Genomic DNA, 16,327 nt, shown 5'->3' with positions numbered 1-16,327 from the left:
TGATTGCTCAATTGTGTAGTTAATCATAGCTACATCCTTAAAAGTCCTAGCCCCTCAATGGGTTTCTGTCCTCATAATAGCCAGCAACACAAAAGATAAATAGGAAGGCTTTGTTGCACTAGGTAATATTCAGGTAATATTTAAATTCAGATGTCAATAGCACTACTACCACAACAGGAAAAACAAAGACTTTATCCATAAATAGTTGATGTTGGCAAGGTCCTCTGGGTTCTGACTAATATGGCCTTTCTCATCTAACTCCTTAAATCCTCCACTACCCAAGGCAGTGAACTTTTCCCCAGTAGGCACCAGGCCTTACTCATCTTGGTACTAAGTAATTTAACTAATCATTTAATGTTGATTGAATTAACAAATCCTAGGTAAACAGACCACTGAAAATGGGATGCCTGGCCTTGGAAAGACACAAAAAAGAATAGATTTTATTAAACTTTGATTTTAATAGATAAGATAGAATTTAATAAAATAGATTTTATTAAAGCCAGAATCATACACTTCAATTTTGCACTTTATACAATTGAGATTTCCCAGGTAATAGAAACTATAAGTGAAAAAATACATGTGTCAGCTAAACGGGACAACAATTAGAAAAAATTATTTCCATGAATATGATGACATTGTAAGAAAGTTAGCATTTCCATAGTCAGGCTGAAAACAGTCATACTGAAAGGTTTTTCTGAATAACAAGGAAAAGCTCTTAATGTTTAGAACTGCTTAATAAGTATTCAACATGGAAAATGAGATTATTTTTATAAGTTCAAAACAGAGAATGAGGCAACTAAACTTTCAAGTTGCCAAAAGTCTTTCACCAAACATTTTTTCTTTCTTAAAAATAGGGTGAAACAGATCACCAGCCCAGGTTGGATGCATGAGACAAGTGCTCAGGCCTGGTGCACTGGGAAGACCCAGAGGGATCGGGTAGAGAGGGAGGTGGGAGGGGGGATCAGGATGGGGAATACATGTAAATCCATGGCTGATTCATGTCAATGTATGACAAAAACCACTACAATATTGTAAAGTAATTAGCCTCCAACTAATAAAAATAAATGAAAAAAAATTAACAAATGAATGAGTCAGTATCATGATCCTATGAAGGAAAGAACATCTACATAGAACCTAATTATTGAAAAAATTACTGAGAAATCTTACCTTTGGGTTATATTCTGCATTTTTTGCATGCAAAGCTATTTTCTTCAGATCCAATTTACAGGCCAGGTTTACAGTGGAAACTATGTTCCTAAAGAAATAATTCAACCTAAGTTATATCAGATTTAAAAAGTAAAAAATAATAAAAACCTATGAATTTCCTCATTTTATAGGTTTAGGTGACTTCCTAGGGGGAGAATTATTCTAAATGTGAAATATATAGTTACACAGTCCTTAGTATGTTGTAAAAATCCTAAAGGACTAAAATAGCTTTTTCTAAAATTTCATGACTGACTAAAATTAAGTTTTAGATCTTTTTCAAAAAGCCTCAAAACAGAAAGCACAACATCAAATCAACTTGCAAATCAAATTCAGTTTTACGTTTTTTTAATCCTTTGTGTTATTCCAACTCCAACCACAATTTACAACAACTAAAGTGCTTTAGTGTAAATAATACAATCCTTCAGGAATATGCAGACTAACCCTCAACTCCCGCTTAGGAGATCAAGAGTTAGTGCTCATTTTTCAGGTAAACAGTCTAAAACCAAGTCCATTAAGAGCTGATAAAACAAAGGATACTGAGATCTGAAATTCTCTTCCCTACACTATTATGATCCCATTCAAGAATGCAAAATCTATACTCAGAAGCATTACTCATTTAAAACAATAGCAACTTACTGTAGTTGAGGCACAATTCCAGAACATTCTGAAATAGGGGCCATTGGTGTCATAGGAGTTATGGACGCCAGAGGCAAGGAGTGTGGTTTCTCAGGAGAGGGCTGGGCTGAGTTACCATCAGCAGGGTGCAGATGTGAATGGGAACTTGACCCACTGCTGCTGTCTAAGGCCAGGCCAGTGTCCAGCTGGCTGGGTAAGGGCAACCTAGTTTGCTGACTTTGAGTTCTACAGTTTTCTTCAATTTCATGCTTGCTCCTAATGACAGTCTGGTCTTTCTTTTCTTGGGAGAGCTCATCCAGTAAGAAGCTCAGATCCACAGCTGAGAAACTGCCAGATGTTTCTGTGACTTCTTCAAGCTGGGGATTAAACGCAGTCTCTGGATTGGATGAAGTAAGCATGTCCACATCATAAGGCACAGCTGGGCTCAGCAGGGGTGATCTGGATGGGGTAAGGGCATCCTAGGCCATTCCCAGAAGAGACAAAACACAACAGACAGAACATCATGTCACACCCAAAGGATGCCCCCTTGGCTGGCAGGCAGTGTGTTCAGGAGGAGGCTGTTCAGATAGTTTATATTCACACCCTGCCCTTTCCACAAAGTCTCCTTAAAGTTCTACTCTAGGGTTACAACACACTTCCTGAAAACAGGAAAGTGTATCTTAAAATACAGAAAAGGCATGTTTCATAAAACATTTTTCTTTGGTTAGATTTGTAGTAAGTTACTACTGTAAATCCACTTCTGTAATTCAGGTAAGTTGGCAATCATGCTTTAAATCTGTATTTTGAAAAGTACAGATTTTTCTGTACTCCCTAAGTTGATTATAAACTTAAGTTGACTTAAAGGTGTTTTTTTTTTTTTTTTGAGTTTTAAAATCATATTTTAAAGAGAAGAGCAGTAAATGAAGGAAGCTGAGGATACAGCCTTGAGTGCTAATCAAGCCTCCACAAAGGACTCATCTTTATTCCTTCTAGTCAAAGGAGAGATAAGAAATCATTCCATTTATGTGCATAGGGGGAAAGTTATTGAAATTTAAATGGAAAGACTGGTTTAAATCAATGTATTGTATTTCCAGCCCAGGGAAGGCTGATCAACTTCCATTATCATCAACCGAGGGAATGAGGTATGCAACTGAGGGAAACAGCTAATATAAAACTCATGGCCTTTGTTATGGAAAAAAATTGTTGGTACGCATTACCACCCACGTCACCCAAGTTGCATGCCTGGATTCTATATTTTGACCACTAGCTGGCAGGATAACCTCACCTGTCAGGAGGTCTTACTTCTAACAATTGAACAGTCATGAATGCCTCGTGCTGTGTCTTCTCCATGACAGTTATCTCAGCTAATATGTCTGGCTATAAGTGTGTGCTCAGTCGTGTCCGGCTCTTCGCAACCCTATAGACTGTAGCCCGCCAGGCTCTTCTGTCCATAGAATTTTCCAGGCAAGAGTACTGGAGTGGGTTGCCATTTCCTACTCCAGGGGATCTTCCTGACCCGGAGATGGAACTCATATTCTTTACCACTGTGCCACATGGGAAGAATATATATATACATATATATGTATATATATATATATAATCTGTGTGTGCTGTGTACTAAGTCACTTTAGTTGTGTCTGACTCTGTGAGAACCTATAGACTGCAGCCCACCAGACTCCTCTGTCCATGGGATTCTCCAGGCAAGGATACTGAAGTGGATTGACATGCCCTCCTCCAGAGTGTCTTCTCAACCCAGTGATGGAACCTGGGTCTCCTGCATTATAGTCAGATTCTTTACCATCTGAGCCACCAGGGAAGCCCATAAGAAGTCTGGCTAGATCCTACTGGGACGAGGTGGCCGAGTGGTTAAGGCGATGGACTGCTAATCCATTGTGCTCTGCACACGTGGGTTCGAATCCCATCCTCGTCGGCCTGTGGCTTCTGTGGCCCTCTTTGCATTTTATGGGGCTTCCCTGATAGCTCAGTTGTAAAGAATCCGCCTGCAAAGCAAGAAACCCTGGTTTGATTCCTGGGTGAAGATCTGCCGGAAAAGGGATAGGCTACCCACTCCAATATTCTTGGGCTTCCCTTGTGGCTCAGCTGGTAAAGAATCTGCCTGCAATGTGGGTAGACCTGGGTTCGATCCCTGGGCTGGGAAGATCCCCTGGAGAAGGGAAAGGCTGCCCACTCCAGTTTCCTGGCCTAGAGAATTCCATGGACTGTATAGGCCATGGGGTCGCAAAGAGTCAGCAGGACTGAGCAACTTTCACTTTTACTCTTTCACTTTCAGATCCTATTGATAGTGCTGTTACCACAAGTCCAGCAGATGGCAGCGGTGACTAAATGTTAGACAAAAACACTTAGAAGAATGCAGTTATTCTCTTAAAATAAGATTTGACCTTATTTCATTTTGAATTATGTTATTAGCCCCTATCTCCCTCCACCCCCACCCCACAGGTGGGCCCTAGGGAAAGTGAGGTGGGGACAGCGGCCCAGATTCCTCTCCATTGTTTCCGTGGCCTCTTCTGTTCTAGCCAGAAAGATTCCATCAGCCGATTTACACTAAAGCACTAATGTCTGCAACATCGGTGACTCCCCTCCTTTTTCCCATTGTGGCATTTTAGCAGAAAGCAAAACTCCCACCCAAAGAACTGAACTTCAACAAGGAATTTGAGGCAATGGCAACGAGATATTGAAGAGGGATGTTTTATGTCAGTGGAACCCTGACAGCCTCCTGTCTGAGTTTACTTATAGGGACACACTTAGAGAATAAGCTTACAGAGTATTCCCTAAGTATACACAGTATAGCCTTATACCTGAAGAAGCTTTTTGTTAAACTGTCTTTACAGAGCCGTTAACTCATCTTTCACGGAATCTTCCCAGCTTGGGCTCTCCTTTGCAATGTTAAATGCTGTGGGACTTCACTATTTCTACTTCACTGCTAATCACTGGTCTATTTAATCACCCCCCAACCACCACCACCCCCTCTACAAGTTGCTCTCTTGCTTTTTCACTTGTTTTTGGCTCGGCCACATGATCTTAATTTCCTTAGCGGTGATGGAAACCCAGGGCCCTAAGAGTTTTAACCACTGAACCAACAGGGAAGTCCCTTGTTTTTCTTTTTGAGGACTCCTTCCTCTGTGTTCTACAGTTTTTAGATTAAAAAGCAAAAACTCAAAATGTAAGAATCACAAACTGAAAGAAGCCACAGGTGTCTCCAATTTGTATCCACACTGGACCAGCAACCTTTAGTAAGTTAATTCATCTCTCCAACCTTCTGGTTTTTCAACTGAGCGGTGGGGATAATGAAGCCCACCTCCTAGGGTCGCTAGGAGTTTTACTAGAGATAAAATAAAGGCAGACTCCTGGGTGCGCGGGACGTGGGCCCTGACTCTGGGACAGTGGCAGCGGCTTCCAGGCTCACCTGGGCAGAGCACTGGTCCAAGTAGAGCTCCAGGTACATCTTCTCCTCCTCCATGGGTGGAGGGCTCACTGGTGGGAGTTGAGGGGTTGGGAATAGGGGGAAGAGCCAGCGCGAATAGAGCTGTGGCTGAGCTGGCCAGGCGTGTGGGGCCCAGAAGCCATTTATTGGCCCGCGGCTGCTCGTGGCGAGGCGGGGCCTGGGCCGGGCTGGGAGCAGGGGACCAGGGGCCGGGCAGGGGGCCTCGCGGGGTCCGCCTAGCCCACGCTCCCGTAGAAGGCTGGAGGGAACGGATGATGAACCAGGGAGGGGGTTGCAGAGCTCAGCACCCGGCCCATGAATCCCTTACCTTGCTGGGGAAGGAGGGCTGGGGCGGGAAGACTATTCTTGCCTGAGTGTAATCATTGCACTCGGCCCACAACTGAGAGGCAATGGGCCTACCAATCTGGAGAGCTCCTTCCACCTGCAAATGCTGCCTTTGCCTTCTGTAGGCGGAAAGGTCTCAGTGTTGTTCAGTCACTAAGTCGTGTCTGACTCTTTGGGAGCCCATGGACGGCAGCACGCCAGGCTTCCCTGTCCTTCACAATCTCCCAGAGTTTACTCAAACACATGTCCTCTGAGTCGGTGATGCTATCTGAGCATCTCATCCTCTGTCTCCGCGTCCCCCACCCCTTCTCCTCCTGTCCTCAATCTTTCCCAGCATCAGGGTCTTTTCCAATGAGTCAGTTCTTTGTATCAGGTGGCCAAAGTATTGGACCTTCAGCATCAGTCTTTCCATTGAATATTCAGAGTTGATTTCCTTTAGGATTGATTGGTTTGACCTTCTTGCCGTCCAAGGGACTCTCAAAAAATCTCCTCCAGCACCACAATTCGAAAGTATCATTTCTTTGGCGCTCAGCCTTCTTTATGGTCCAACTGTCACATCTGTACATGACTACTGGAAAAATCATAGCTTTGACTATGTGGACCCTTGTCAGCAAAATAATGTCTCTGCTTTTTAATACACTGTCTTGATTTGTCATAGCTTTTCTTCCAAGGAGCAAGCGTCTTTTAATTTCATGGCTGCAGTCACCATCTGCAGTGATTTTTGGAGTTCAGTGTTAGCAGCATGAAATGGGTTGGGCAGTAAGAAAAAGCTTTTTATTAACAGAATTTTTTTTTTCTTGAGTAATTTGAGTGGAATTTTAGGCACTTTCACCCAGTCAAGTGTTGGACTTTTGTGTTATAATCACTCCTCACTTTCAAATCCCAGCTGGCTTTTTTTCAATTTCAGAAAATTCAGTCTAAAGCCACATATAAAAGAACATGTTGCTGTGCAGTTAGGTTTGTGCAGCGCTAAGCCTCTGCAGTCGTGTCTGACTCTGTGCAACCCCATGGACTGTAGCCCACCAGGCTCCTCCGTCCATGGAATTCTCCAGGCAACCTTACTGGAGTGGGTTGCCATGTCCTTCTCCAGGGGATCTTCCCCACCCAGGGATTGGTGATTATATCACGTCTCTTATATCCCCTGCATTGGCAGGCTGGTTCTTTACCATTTGTGCCACCTGGGAAGTCCACAGTTAGGGTTGATGCAGTTCAGGAAGGTAATGTAAAACCAAATAACCAGAAGATTTTCCTCTTTCTTGAAATTATTATTTTAATTTTTATTGCCTCAGCTTTCATAAGAACTTACATGTGCAGAATGGGTCTATAAATACAATTGAAACTCTTAATATGAGATATTTCAAAATGGAGACATGCATGTCCCCATTCTAGCCTATGCTCTCTGAGAGGAGGATTGTTAATTACTCCCATCTTTGTGCCTTTGAACCAAGCTCATAGGTAATCAGTAAAATTTGATCAGTGAATGAAACACTGTCCTCAGAATGTAATATAGTAGAGACAGAGAACTCTAAAAATCAGATACAATTTCTAATCAAGAATATAGGATATATTTTGACAAAGCTGGGATTTTATATAATAGTTATACTAATGCATTATTTAATCTAATAATTTATATTTAATAAGATGCTTATCAAAAATGTTTAGCATAATACCTGTTTAGTAGCTCAAATAGCTCAAATATTAGCTCTTAGTTTTGTTATTAGACAGATAAGGACCAAATTGTGTCTTGCCCCTTCCCCCCAAATTCATATGCTAGAAACCTAATCTGTGTAACTTGTGTCCTTAAAAGGAGAAAGAGAGAGACATCAGACCCTGTGAGGACACAGTAAGAAGGTGGCCATCTTCAAGCCACGGAGAAGGGCCTCAGGAAAAACCAGACCTTCTGACTCCTTGATCTGGGACTTTCAGCCTCCAGAACTGTAAAAAAAATAAATAAATTTTTGTTGTTTAAGCCATTCTGTCTGTGATATTCTGCTGTGGCAGCCCTAGCAGGCTAAAATACATGCTTATAAAGTATCTCATCATATGTGGTAGGTGGAATCCTGAGATGATCCCCCAAATTTCCACCTTCTCCCAGTTATTCAAACAATAATCCAGGTGCTGCTGTAAAGGGGTTTTGCAGGCTTAATTGAGGTCCCAAACCAGTTAACTTTAAGAAAGAGAGACATTATCCTGAGTGAGACTGACCTAATCAACTCATCAGGCGAGGGCTTATAAGGACCTGGGCCCTTTCTTGGGAGAAAGATCCAAAACTTGAGAACGATTGTCATGAGGGAGATTCTCCATTGCTGCTTTGGAGATGGATGGGGTCACGTTGCAGAGAGGGTGGGTGACTTGGAGGAGCTGAGAGTGGCCCACACTTGACACCAGCAAAGAAATGGAGACCTCAGTCCTACAGCTTCAAGGATCTAAATTTGACAGGCAACAGAGAAAGGAGTCCCTGAAAGAAACTCAGCCTAGCCATGACCTTCATTTCAGTCATGTAAGCTCTGAGCAGAGAGTCTGGTCATGCTGTGCTCAGACTTCTGACCTTATAAAAGGTCAGAATCTTATAAACAGATTTATGTGATCTTATAAAAAGGTATGGTTTTGAACCACCAAACTTGTGATTTGTTGCACATCAAAAGAAAACACATACATCATAAGTTATGAATAAGAAGTAGGGACACAGATTTGCAGTGATCTGCTGGGCAAATGATAAGGTGAATGAATAAAATGTTAATAATTCTGAGTTTGAAGTTATTTTCAAATAGAGTTTCAAAATAAAAGATGAATGACTGTTTTTGTAGATGTTTTCAGCTATGGTAAGAGTTAATTTATTCAATATCTTAAATTGTTTTATTTTTGAGAATCAAAGATTGGTATGGTTTTGCTAAATAATAACTGATTGCTGGCATTTGTTACCTCTTACGACGGGCCAAGCTATATTCTAAGTATTTCATATCTATGAACTCAAACATCACAATAACTCTGTGAGGTAAAGTGAACGTGTTCGCTCAGTAGTGTCAGACTCTGTGACTCCATGGACTGTAGCCCGCCAGGCTCCTCTGTCCATGGAGTTCTCCAGGGAAGGATACTGGAGTGGGTAGCCATTCCCTTCTCCAGGGGATCTTCCTGACCTAGGGAACGAACCCAGATCTCCTGCATTGCACGTGATTCTTTACCTAATACTCTTTTATCATTTTACAGTTGAGGATACTGAGGCACAGAGTGGTTAAGTAACTTGTTCCAGGTCACTCAGCTCCTATTCAGAATATGTAACTCTGAAGCCACATGCTATGTATTGTTCCCCCATCAAGATAGTCTACATACGCCATTTCAGATTAGTAGTTTGTTTTCATTTGCGCTGTGCTTGTTAATCTGTTTTTATTCTGAAGCTTTTTTGTCTGTTTTGTAGTTCAGAATTTGTAATATTTTGTATTTCGAAAAAAAAATGGGGCGGTGTACAAAAAGCCCACTGTATCCAAGCGTTTTAATTCATTATTTCGTAATTTACTATTGTAAAGATGAAATGAGTTAAATGGGAGAATGTGTAAACTTTTACCAAGCACTTTGCATGAAGTATTGTTTTTAATGTCTTTAAGAGAGTAATGCCAAACCTGAAACATTGTAAGTCAACTATACTTCGATCATATATATATATTAAGGAAAAAAAAGGAGAGTAACACCAAGACTTAGATGGACCGTGTCAATGATCATGAAGACTCTTTAAGAGAGGTCAACTCTGTGAAAAATAGGCTTTTAACTCTTACTTTAAGAGGTTGTCCCTCATCGTAGAAAATATTAAAAAGAACCCACATCTCACATTAAATGTAATTTATATGTAACTATTTAATAGTTGAATTGCTGTGATTAGTTGATATGTCACATTTTGTAAACATTTAATCTAATGTGCTAGTTTCAATTTTGAATTTAAAAGACTTTGGAGCCAATGGATTTTTCTCAGCTCTCAAACAATTTTATTGGCCCTTGTAAATCTTGTAGGCCCTAAGTGCTGGGCCTTAGCTGCTAAAAGGCAATCACATTGCTTGCTGCAGAATGGAGATGGAATTTCACTGTTGATGAAACTTTAGGAAACACTGTTTCTAGGTGTTTCCTAGAGGGTGCTCTTTCCTCTCCAGGAAGGAACTCCTTGTTTGGGGAGCAAACAGCTTTTGGAGACAGAATACAAAGGAGTCCTTGCACCCCTAGATGTTAAAATAAAAAGTGAATATTATTCAGTGCTCAAAAGACCAGGGGGTACTTCCAAAAATATTGCTAACTAGAATTAGGGAATTCCCTGTCCACCCAGTGGTTAGGACAAGCTTTCACTGCCAGGGGCAAGGGTGCAGGTTCAGTCCCTGGTCAGGGAGCTAAGATCCTGCAAACTGCAGGGTATGGCCAAAAAAGAAGAATTAGGATTTGTCACTGTACCAATCAGTGCAAATATATTTTTACATAATTATACAAGGGGATTCAATTTTTTCAGTGGCTAAAGCAACTGAAAGTGCTTTAGAGTAATCTACGTTCATACCACCTTGATAGGTGTAGAAGTGAGGGGCAATTTTGCTGCTTAGGAATAATCTGAGAAACGAGAGTTTGCAAAGTCATTAGGTTTCTTGAGGCCATGTTAGGAGAGAACGTTTTTTAACCTGGTGCCAGTTTTGCTGGGTGCAGCCTTCTCTTTCTTTTGGGGAGCCCTGGACATTCATTATGATGAATCTCTGCATTGAAATGTCAGTGCCCCTGACAGGGATTTTATACACAAGAAGAGGTAGGTGGGTTTGAGCAGTGCTTGAAGGTCTTGTATAGATCAAAATTTGATGAATTCTCTTCCTTTCAGTAATTATTTGAAATAAAAATATCCTGCAATAACTCATCCTTTCCCTTTTCAGTGGATTTGGAGCATAAAAGTCAGCATCTGGGAAGAAGCCTGGGTTAGGACTTAACCGAGGAGGCTCTGAAGCACAGTCACAAATACCCTTCTTAGTAACCACAGCCTTGGCTCACCACTCTTAGTCCAGGGCAAATCTTGCCTGGTGACCACGCCACAGTGCCTCCCTGATAATGCCACTGCTTTCCTCCTCAGTTGGCACTGTGCTCAGCATGAAAAGAAGACTTGCTGTGTTATAATTTTCGCAGAAAAATGGCTCAATTTCTTGTAAAATGAAAAAGTTAAAATTTCACAAGTTCTCTTCTCTTTTTGATTCATCCTCATTATTTTCTTTCTACTTGTACCATTAGGGAGTTTCTACAATAAAGAATACATTACTTTCAAAAGCCTATAGGTAGCAAGTGTTATGTATGAGCATAGTTTCGGCAGTTGTTACATGGAAACGAAACCGTATCTATCAGTACTGATTCTGGACAGGATGGAGTTGCTTTATCATTTCCCAAACTGAATACATCCAGGGAAACCTGATGGCAGAAGTCTGCTCTACCTGCCCTATCAGGCACAGCAGATCAGGTTTTCCAGCATCTGCTTGGGAAAATATGTATAAGGGTTTCCGCTTCTGTCTTCTCTTTCAACTACGCTTTGTACACACCTTGCTAAAATATGAATCTTTGCACATGCCTGTGCTTGCATGCTGTATAATTAGAGGCAAGTTGGGAATGACTCTCCAACACTATCTTTCCTGCCTCCAAAATTAACATTTAAAATTTTAATTCTGATACGCATTCTCAGGAAACTTAAAATGTGTTTATATTTCTTATGCGAAATCAGGTAAACTTCTGAGATTGCAGCTGTTTACCCATCTGTGAAGGGTCTGCCTCAGTATTTTTAACCTGGGAAATGCAAGAAGATTGTTTTTGTTCTCTGCTTGGAAGAGAGGAATATGTGGATGCATATTAGGAGGTAGTAGTGTTCGGTGGTTAAGAGTCTGAACTTGGCAGTTAGATCCAGTTGGAATCTTAGTTTCATCACGCACAAGGATTGTGATTGTAGGTGTTATTTATTATCTATAAGCCTGAAGTTTCTCCCCTGTGAAATGGAGCTAATCACAGGTTTCTCTTAGATTTGTGGTGAGGATTACAAGCAATAATCAGTAGAACACAGTGCCTGGCGCTTACTAAGTGCCCAGTCAATGATGGTAGGGTTACCAGGAATATTATCTGCAGCCAAGTGGCAGTGACTGCCAGCCCTCACGTCTAATGGTGAACATCTTTTAGAAAACTTTAGAGTATTCTAAAACAAAAGAAAAGCACCATTTCTCAGGAGCCTTGACCCTTTAGAAATAGCACATGAGATCACATTGGGGAGAGTATCGTGTGCTGAAAGAACCAGCAGGGCAGTGAAGGTTTCCACATTCCCGAGAGGCCCTTGAGGGGAGCAGCCTTTGGGAGATGAGTCAGCACACCTACCCAGTTCTGAAGAGGCTGCTTAGGGCTACTGAGTCACTTTTCCCTTAAACCAGGAGCCAGCCCCTCCCCACCCCCTTTTTTCCCTTCTATTTCAGAGTCACATCAATGCTAAGAGGTACAATGAGAATGATAAAATATAATTACCATGATGACAAATCCACAGATGATGCTTTTTATGAAAATGAATTCTCCTTGGATGTGCTATGCTTACTCAGAAGGGCCACCGAGCGACAAATCTCCCCGTTGTGCTTCTTGTAAGTCACAGGGAGTAGCTGTTGGCAGCAAGGTCCTGGGAGTGGCCAAGAAGAGACTCCCCACCTTTGGGGAAGACTTGAGCACTTCACTGCTGATAGGGGGCTGGACAGAGCACTCACCCCTTCACAACATTTCCAAATATGTCTCTGTGATGACTGTTTTATTTCAAGGCAACTTATCTATCATTTTCCCCCAATATTCTTTACTCTGTGCAAGACACTTCTTAGATGCCATGGAGGATACAGAGATGTCTGTCTTTAAGGAACTTGCAATATTAGGGAAAGTGATAAAATCCGCCACAATAAAGATAATAATAATAACAACACTTACTGATATTTTACTGTTTCCAGGCTCTGCCTTAAGGCCCCTTCAGTATCTTTTTATTTGGACTTCCCTGGTGGTCCAGTGGTTAAGACTCCATGCTTTCACTGCAAGAGGCATGGGTTCCATCCCTGGTGGGGAACTAAGATCCTGCAGGCCATATGACTAAAAAAAGAAGTTTTTTTTTTTTTTTTTTTTTTAATCAAAGCAGTGCTATAAGAAAATGTAATTATCATCTCATTTTCAAAGATGAGGAAACTGAGGTCTGTGAAAGTAAGGGGCTTCCTTGGTGTCTAAGCTGATAAAGGATATGCCTGTAATGCAGGACACCTGGATTTGATCTGTGAATTGGGAACATCCCCTGGAGAAGAGAATGGCAACCCACTACAGTATTCTTGGGCTTCCCTGGGGGCTCAGACGGTAAAGAACCTGCCTTCAACTTAACTAAATCCTCCTTGGTGTTATTGCCTGCTGGTATGCAGGCCTCAGTGTGAGTTACTTGGAAGTTACTTTCTGTGAAGTAACTCACAGGGAGATGAGTCCTGCATACCAGCAGGCAGTAACACCAAGGAGGATTCAGTTCAGTGTCCTGATAGATTGTAACAGGGAAGGATTACTTCCTGTGTATCGCCATCAGGGCATTCTTCACAGAGGAAGCAGCGTTAAAACAAAGTATTGGAGAACATAGGGGGAGTTGAATGGGCTTCCCAGGTGGCGCTAGTGGTAAAGAACCCACCTGTCAATGCAGGAGACGTAAGAGATGCTGGTTCGATCCTTGGGTCAGAAAGCTCCCCTAGAGGAGGGAATGGCAACCCACTCTGGTACTCTTGCCTGGAGAATCCCCATGGACAGAGGACCTTGGTGGGCTGCAGTCCATAGGGTCATGGAGTCGGACACGACTGAAGCGACTTCGCCCACAGGGGGTTGAATTGTGGCCCCCCAAAAGACACATCCTCTTCCAAACTGGGAATGTGACTATCTGGGAAAAGAGTTCCTGTAGGTGTAATCCAGATAAGGAGCTCGAGATGAGATCATCCTGTGACAAGCACCCTTTTAAGAGAAAGGCAGGGGGAGATTGGAGATACTGATGCACAGAGAGAAGGCCAAGAGGAATGAAGACAGAGATTGGCAGCCCTAATTCAGGGGTGCTGGCAGCCACCAAATGCTAGGAGAGAGGATGAAACAGATTGTCCCTGAGAGAACCAACCCTGCCAGCACCTTGATTTTGGACTCATGGCTTCCAGGATTGTGGGAGAATAAATTTCTCTTGTTTAAAGCCACCCAGTTTGTGATATTTATTGTGGCAGCCCTGGGAAATGAATACAAAGGGTATGTGAGAATCTCTGGGAAATAACAGCTCAAGCTAAGACACTAAAGTGGAAAAATACAGAGATGTGTGTGTGTGTCTCTTTCAGTTTGGTTGAAGTATAAAGATCCTGAAAGGGAACAGGGTGTTGAAGATGGAGGTCATATCATATGATGGAGGGCGGTGAATTTCAGGTTAGGCAATCTAGATTTTATTTGCTGAGCAATGAGGAAAATTAATTAGAAAATTAAGGTATCCCTGAGCTGGCAAGAGGTGGTGCGTGTGTGTGTACTCAGTCATGTCTGACTCTTTGTGACCCCATGCAGGATAGCCCGCCAAGCTCCTCTGTCCATGGAATTTTCCAGGCAAGAATTCTGGAGTGGGTTGCCATTTCCTTTTCCAGGGGATCTTCTCAACTCAGGGATCAAACCCACATCTCTTTGCATCTTCTCACTGGTAGGTGAATTCTTTATCACTGTACCGCCTAAAAGCAGGAGATAATGGGTATGTGTTAAGTTGCTTAGGTCATGTCCAACTCTTTGCAACCCCATGGACTGTAGCCCTCCAGGCTCCTCTGTCCATGGAATTTTCCAGGTAAGAATACTGGAGTGAAGTGCCATAGCCTCCTGCAAGGGATCTTCCTGTCCCAGGGATCAAACCCACATTATCTGCATTGGCAGTTAGGTTCTTTACTGTTGAACCACTGGGGAAGCCCAAGAGGTAATAGGGGCCTGAAATAAGGCAAAAGGATTGGAAGGGAAAAAAAGGGACAGAGGAAGGTATCTTGTAGGAATCCAAGAGACTTGGCAATGGGTAGATCTCAGTCTGACTTGCTAAGTAGCTTGATTCATATTTTACCTGCTATTGTTTATGTGCTTTTGTCTTCCGGCCTGCATCACACCCACATGTTAAATGAGCTACCTCAAGTCTTTTGGCTGCCTGTCAAGTCAGATTATTAACTTGTTCTGATTTTCGGGCAATCAAGCTGCACTCTAGGTTGGGGACTTTTTCTGAATCTTAGGACTGTTTCTTTGACTAGATCTACCCCTGCTCCTCCTAGGTGAGCTGGACCTCTGGAAGCTTCGGAAGCTGTTTCAACACCCTCGGTCACCGCTTCTTGGCTCCCATCCTGCCTGAACTGGGAGCAGGGCCTTATTCCTGCTACGCTGACCTTATCCCAGCATTCTATAATAGATCCTATCTTAACATCTGATGCAGAGCGTGATGGGGAGACGGCATTGATCAAGCCATGACATCTGGAATAGATGAAAATCCCAGAGCCTTTTCAGAAGTTGGACATTGGCCATGCCTCGGAGACCTTTAATGTGGTCTGAGTCTTCAAGCCTTATTAACATCATATTCCTTTGGTTAGTTTCCCCCAATCATGCTGACCCTCTTGATCTGGTTTTATAAATAGTGTGAGACCAATGGGAGGAAAAGAAGAGGAACCAGAGTTTACCCAGGGCTGACTCAATGCCAATTATCATGTGAGGTGCTTTGCATATGTTATCTCATTTCATCTTTGTGTCAGAAGTATGAGGCAGGTGATATTATCATTTTACAGATGAGGAAATTGAAGCTTAAAGCACTTAGGTCATACGGTGAGTGGTGCTGCCAGGATTCAACCTTGGGACTTGCCCAGAGACCACACTGCCTCCTACATAAGAGATCATTTGTGGTCAATGCTACTAAAGTGGTAGAATTCATATGTGCAGGATTTGCCTGGTATGAGCTGGTTTTTTTAACTTTGTGCCATGATTTTGTGTGATCATTTCTCCCATGGTACTTCCTAGAGCCTAGGCACTGACCTAGCATTTCCTGGACAGCAGCTTCCAGAAGGTTTGAGGACTTTCTAGGCTGATGAATTTGTGCTGTTTCACAAAAGAACAAAAGTGTTTCAGCATCAGGCTGCAGTTTTCAGTTTTCTGGTTGCATTGCTAGGTTTGGTTGTATTGATGTCTTGGAAAGAATGAATACAAAGTGTTCTTTTATTGTAGCCTGCATACCTGCATTGGTTTGGGGAAAGGAATGATTTTGGTAGTGTCACAGCAGTACTGCTTGCAAAACCTGTGATGGCCTCTGTTCATGGTTTCCAAACCCAAGAAAATATCCTTAAGTCCGCTACACTAACGGCCTTTGTATAAGCTGTTTTGTCCCACCTACCTCTTGCTCAATCCCAGAAAGTGCTTCTTCCTTCTTTCTGCAATTCCAATCCTACACTTTGTTCTTGGCTCAGTCCCAGCTCACTCCCTCCATTAAGCACTATCTGATCAGCTTTAGCTTTCTGGATTCCTGAGGCCAGTTTGCTTCCATGGTGCTCCTCCCCAGCTCTCTTTCTAACTCTGGGTCTGTGCATTATCTCTTTAATTGATTGTAGCCTCTGAGAGTAAGGAGTGTGGTCTTCCTTTTGGCACCATGGTGCCTGGAAGAATGAGGGGCATGCAACCAGGGCATTCATTATTGATTGAGTCCATAAG

General features: G+C 42.4%; 1 protein-coding gene and 1 non-coding gene across 2 annotated transcripts in view; one reads left to right on the top strand and one right to left on the bottom strand.

The window, feature by feature from the left end:
* Positions 1–9,398, bottom strand: part of TBPL2 (TATA-box binding protein like 2) — a 31,195-nt gene extending 21,797 nt beyond the window's left edge. The window contains exons 1-4 of the mRNA XM_043921068.1: positions 9,379–9,398; positions 5,246–5,522; positions 1,843–2,300; positions 1,168–1,255 (exon numbers count right to left, since the gene is read on the bottom strand). Coding sequence (XP_043777003.1) covers positions 1,168–1,255; positions 1,843–2,300; positions 5,246–5,522; positions 9,379–9,398 — 843 coding nt within the window. The remainder of the gene's footprint in view (positions 1–1,167; positions 1,256–1,842; positions 2,301–5,245; positions 5,523–9,378) is intronic.
* On the top strand, positions 3,670–3,751 carry TRNAS-GCU. The gene has a single exon. It is a non-coding gene; the product is annotated as a tRNA-Ser (tRNA).
* Positions 9,399–16,327: the final 6,929 nt, after the last annotated feature.

Source organism: Cervus elaphus, chromosome 12 (assembly GCF_910594005.1).
Source record: "Cervus elaphus chromosome 12, mCerEla1.1, whole genome shotgun sequence".
Taxonomy (NCBI): domain Eukaryota; kingdom Metazoa; phylum Chordata; class Mammalia; order Artiodactyla; family Cervidae; genus Cervus; species Cervus elaphus.
Note: the sequence above shows the minus strand (reverse complement) of the source record. Positions and strands in the feature narration are given on the sequence as shown.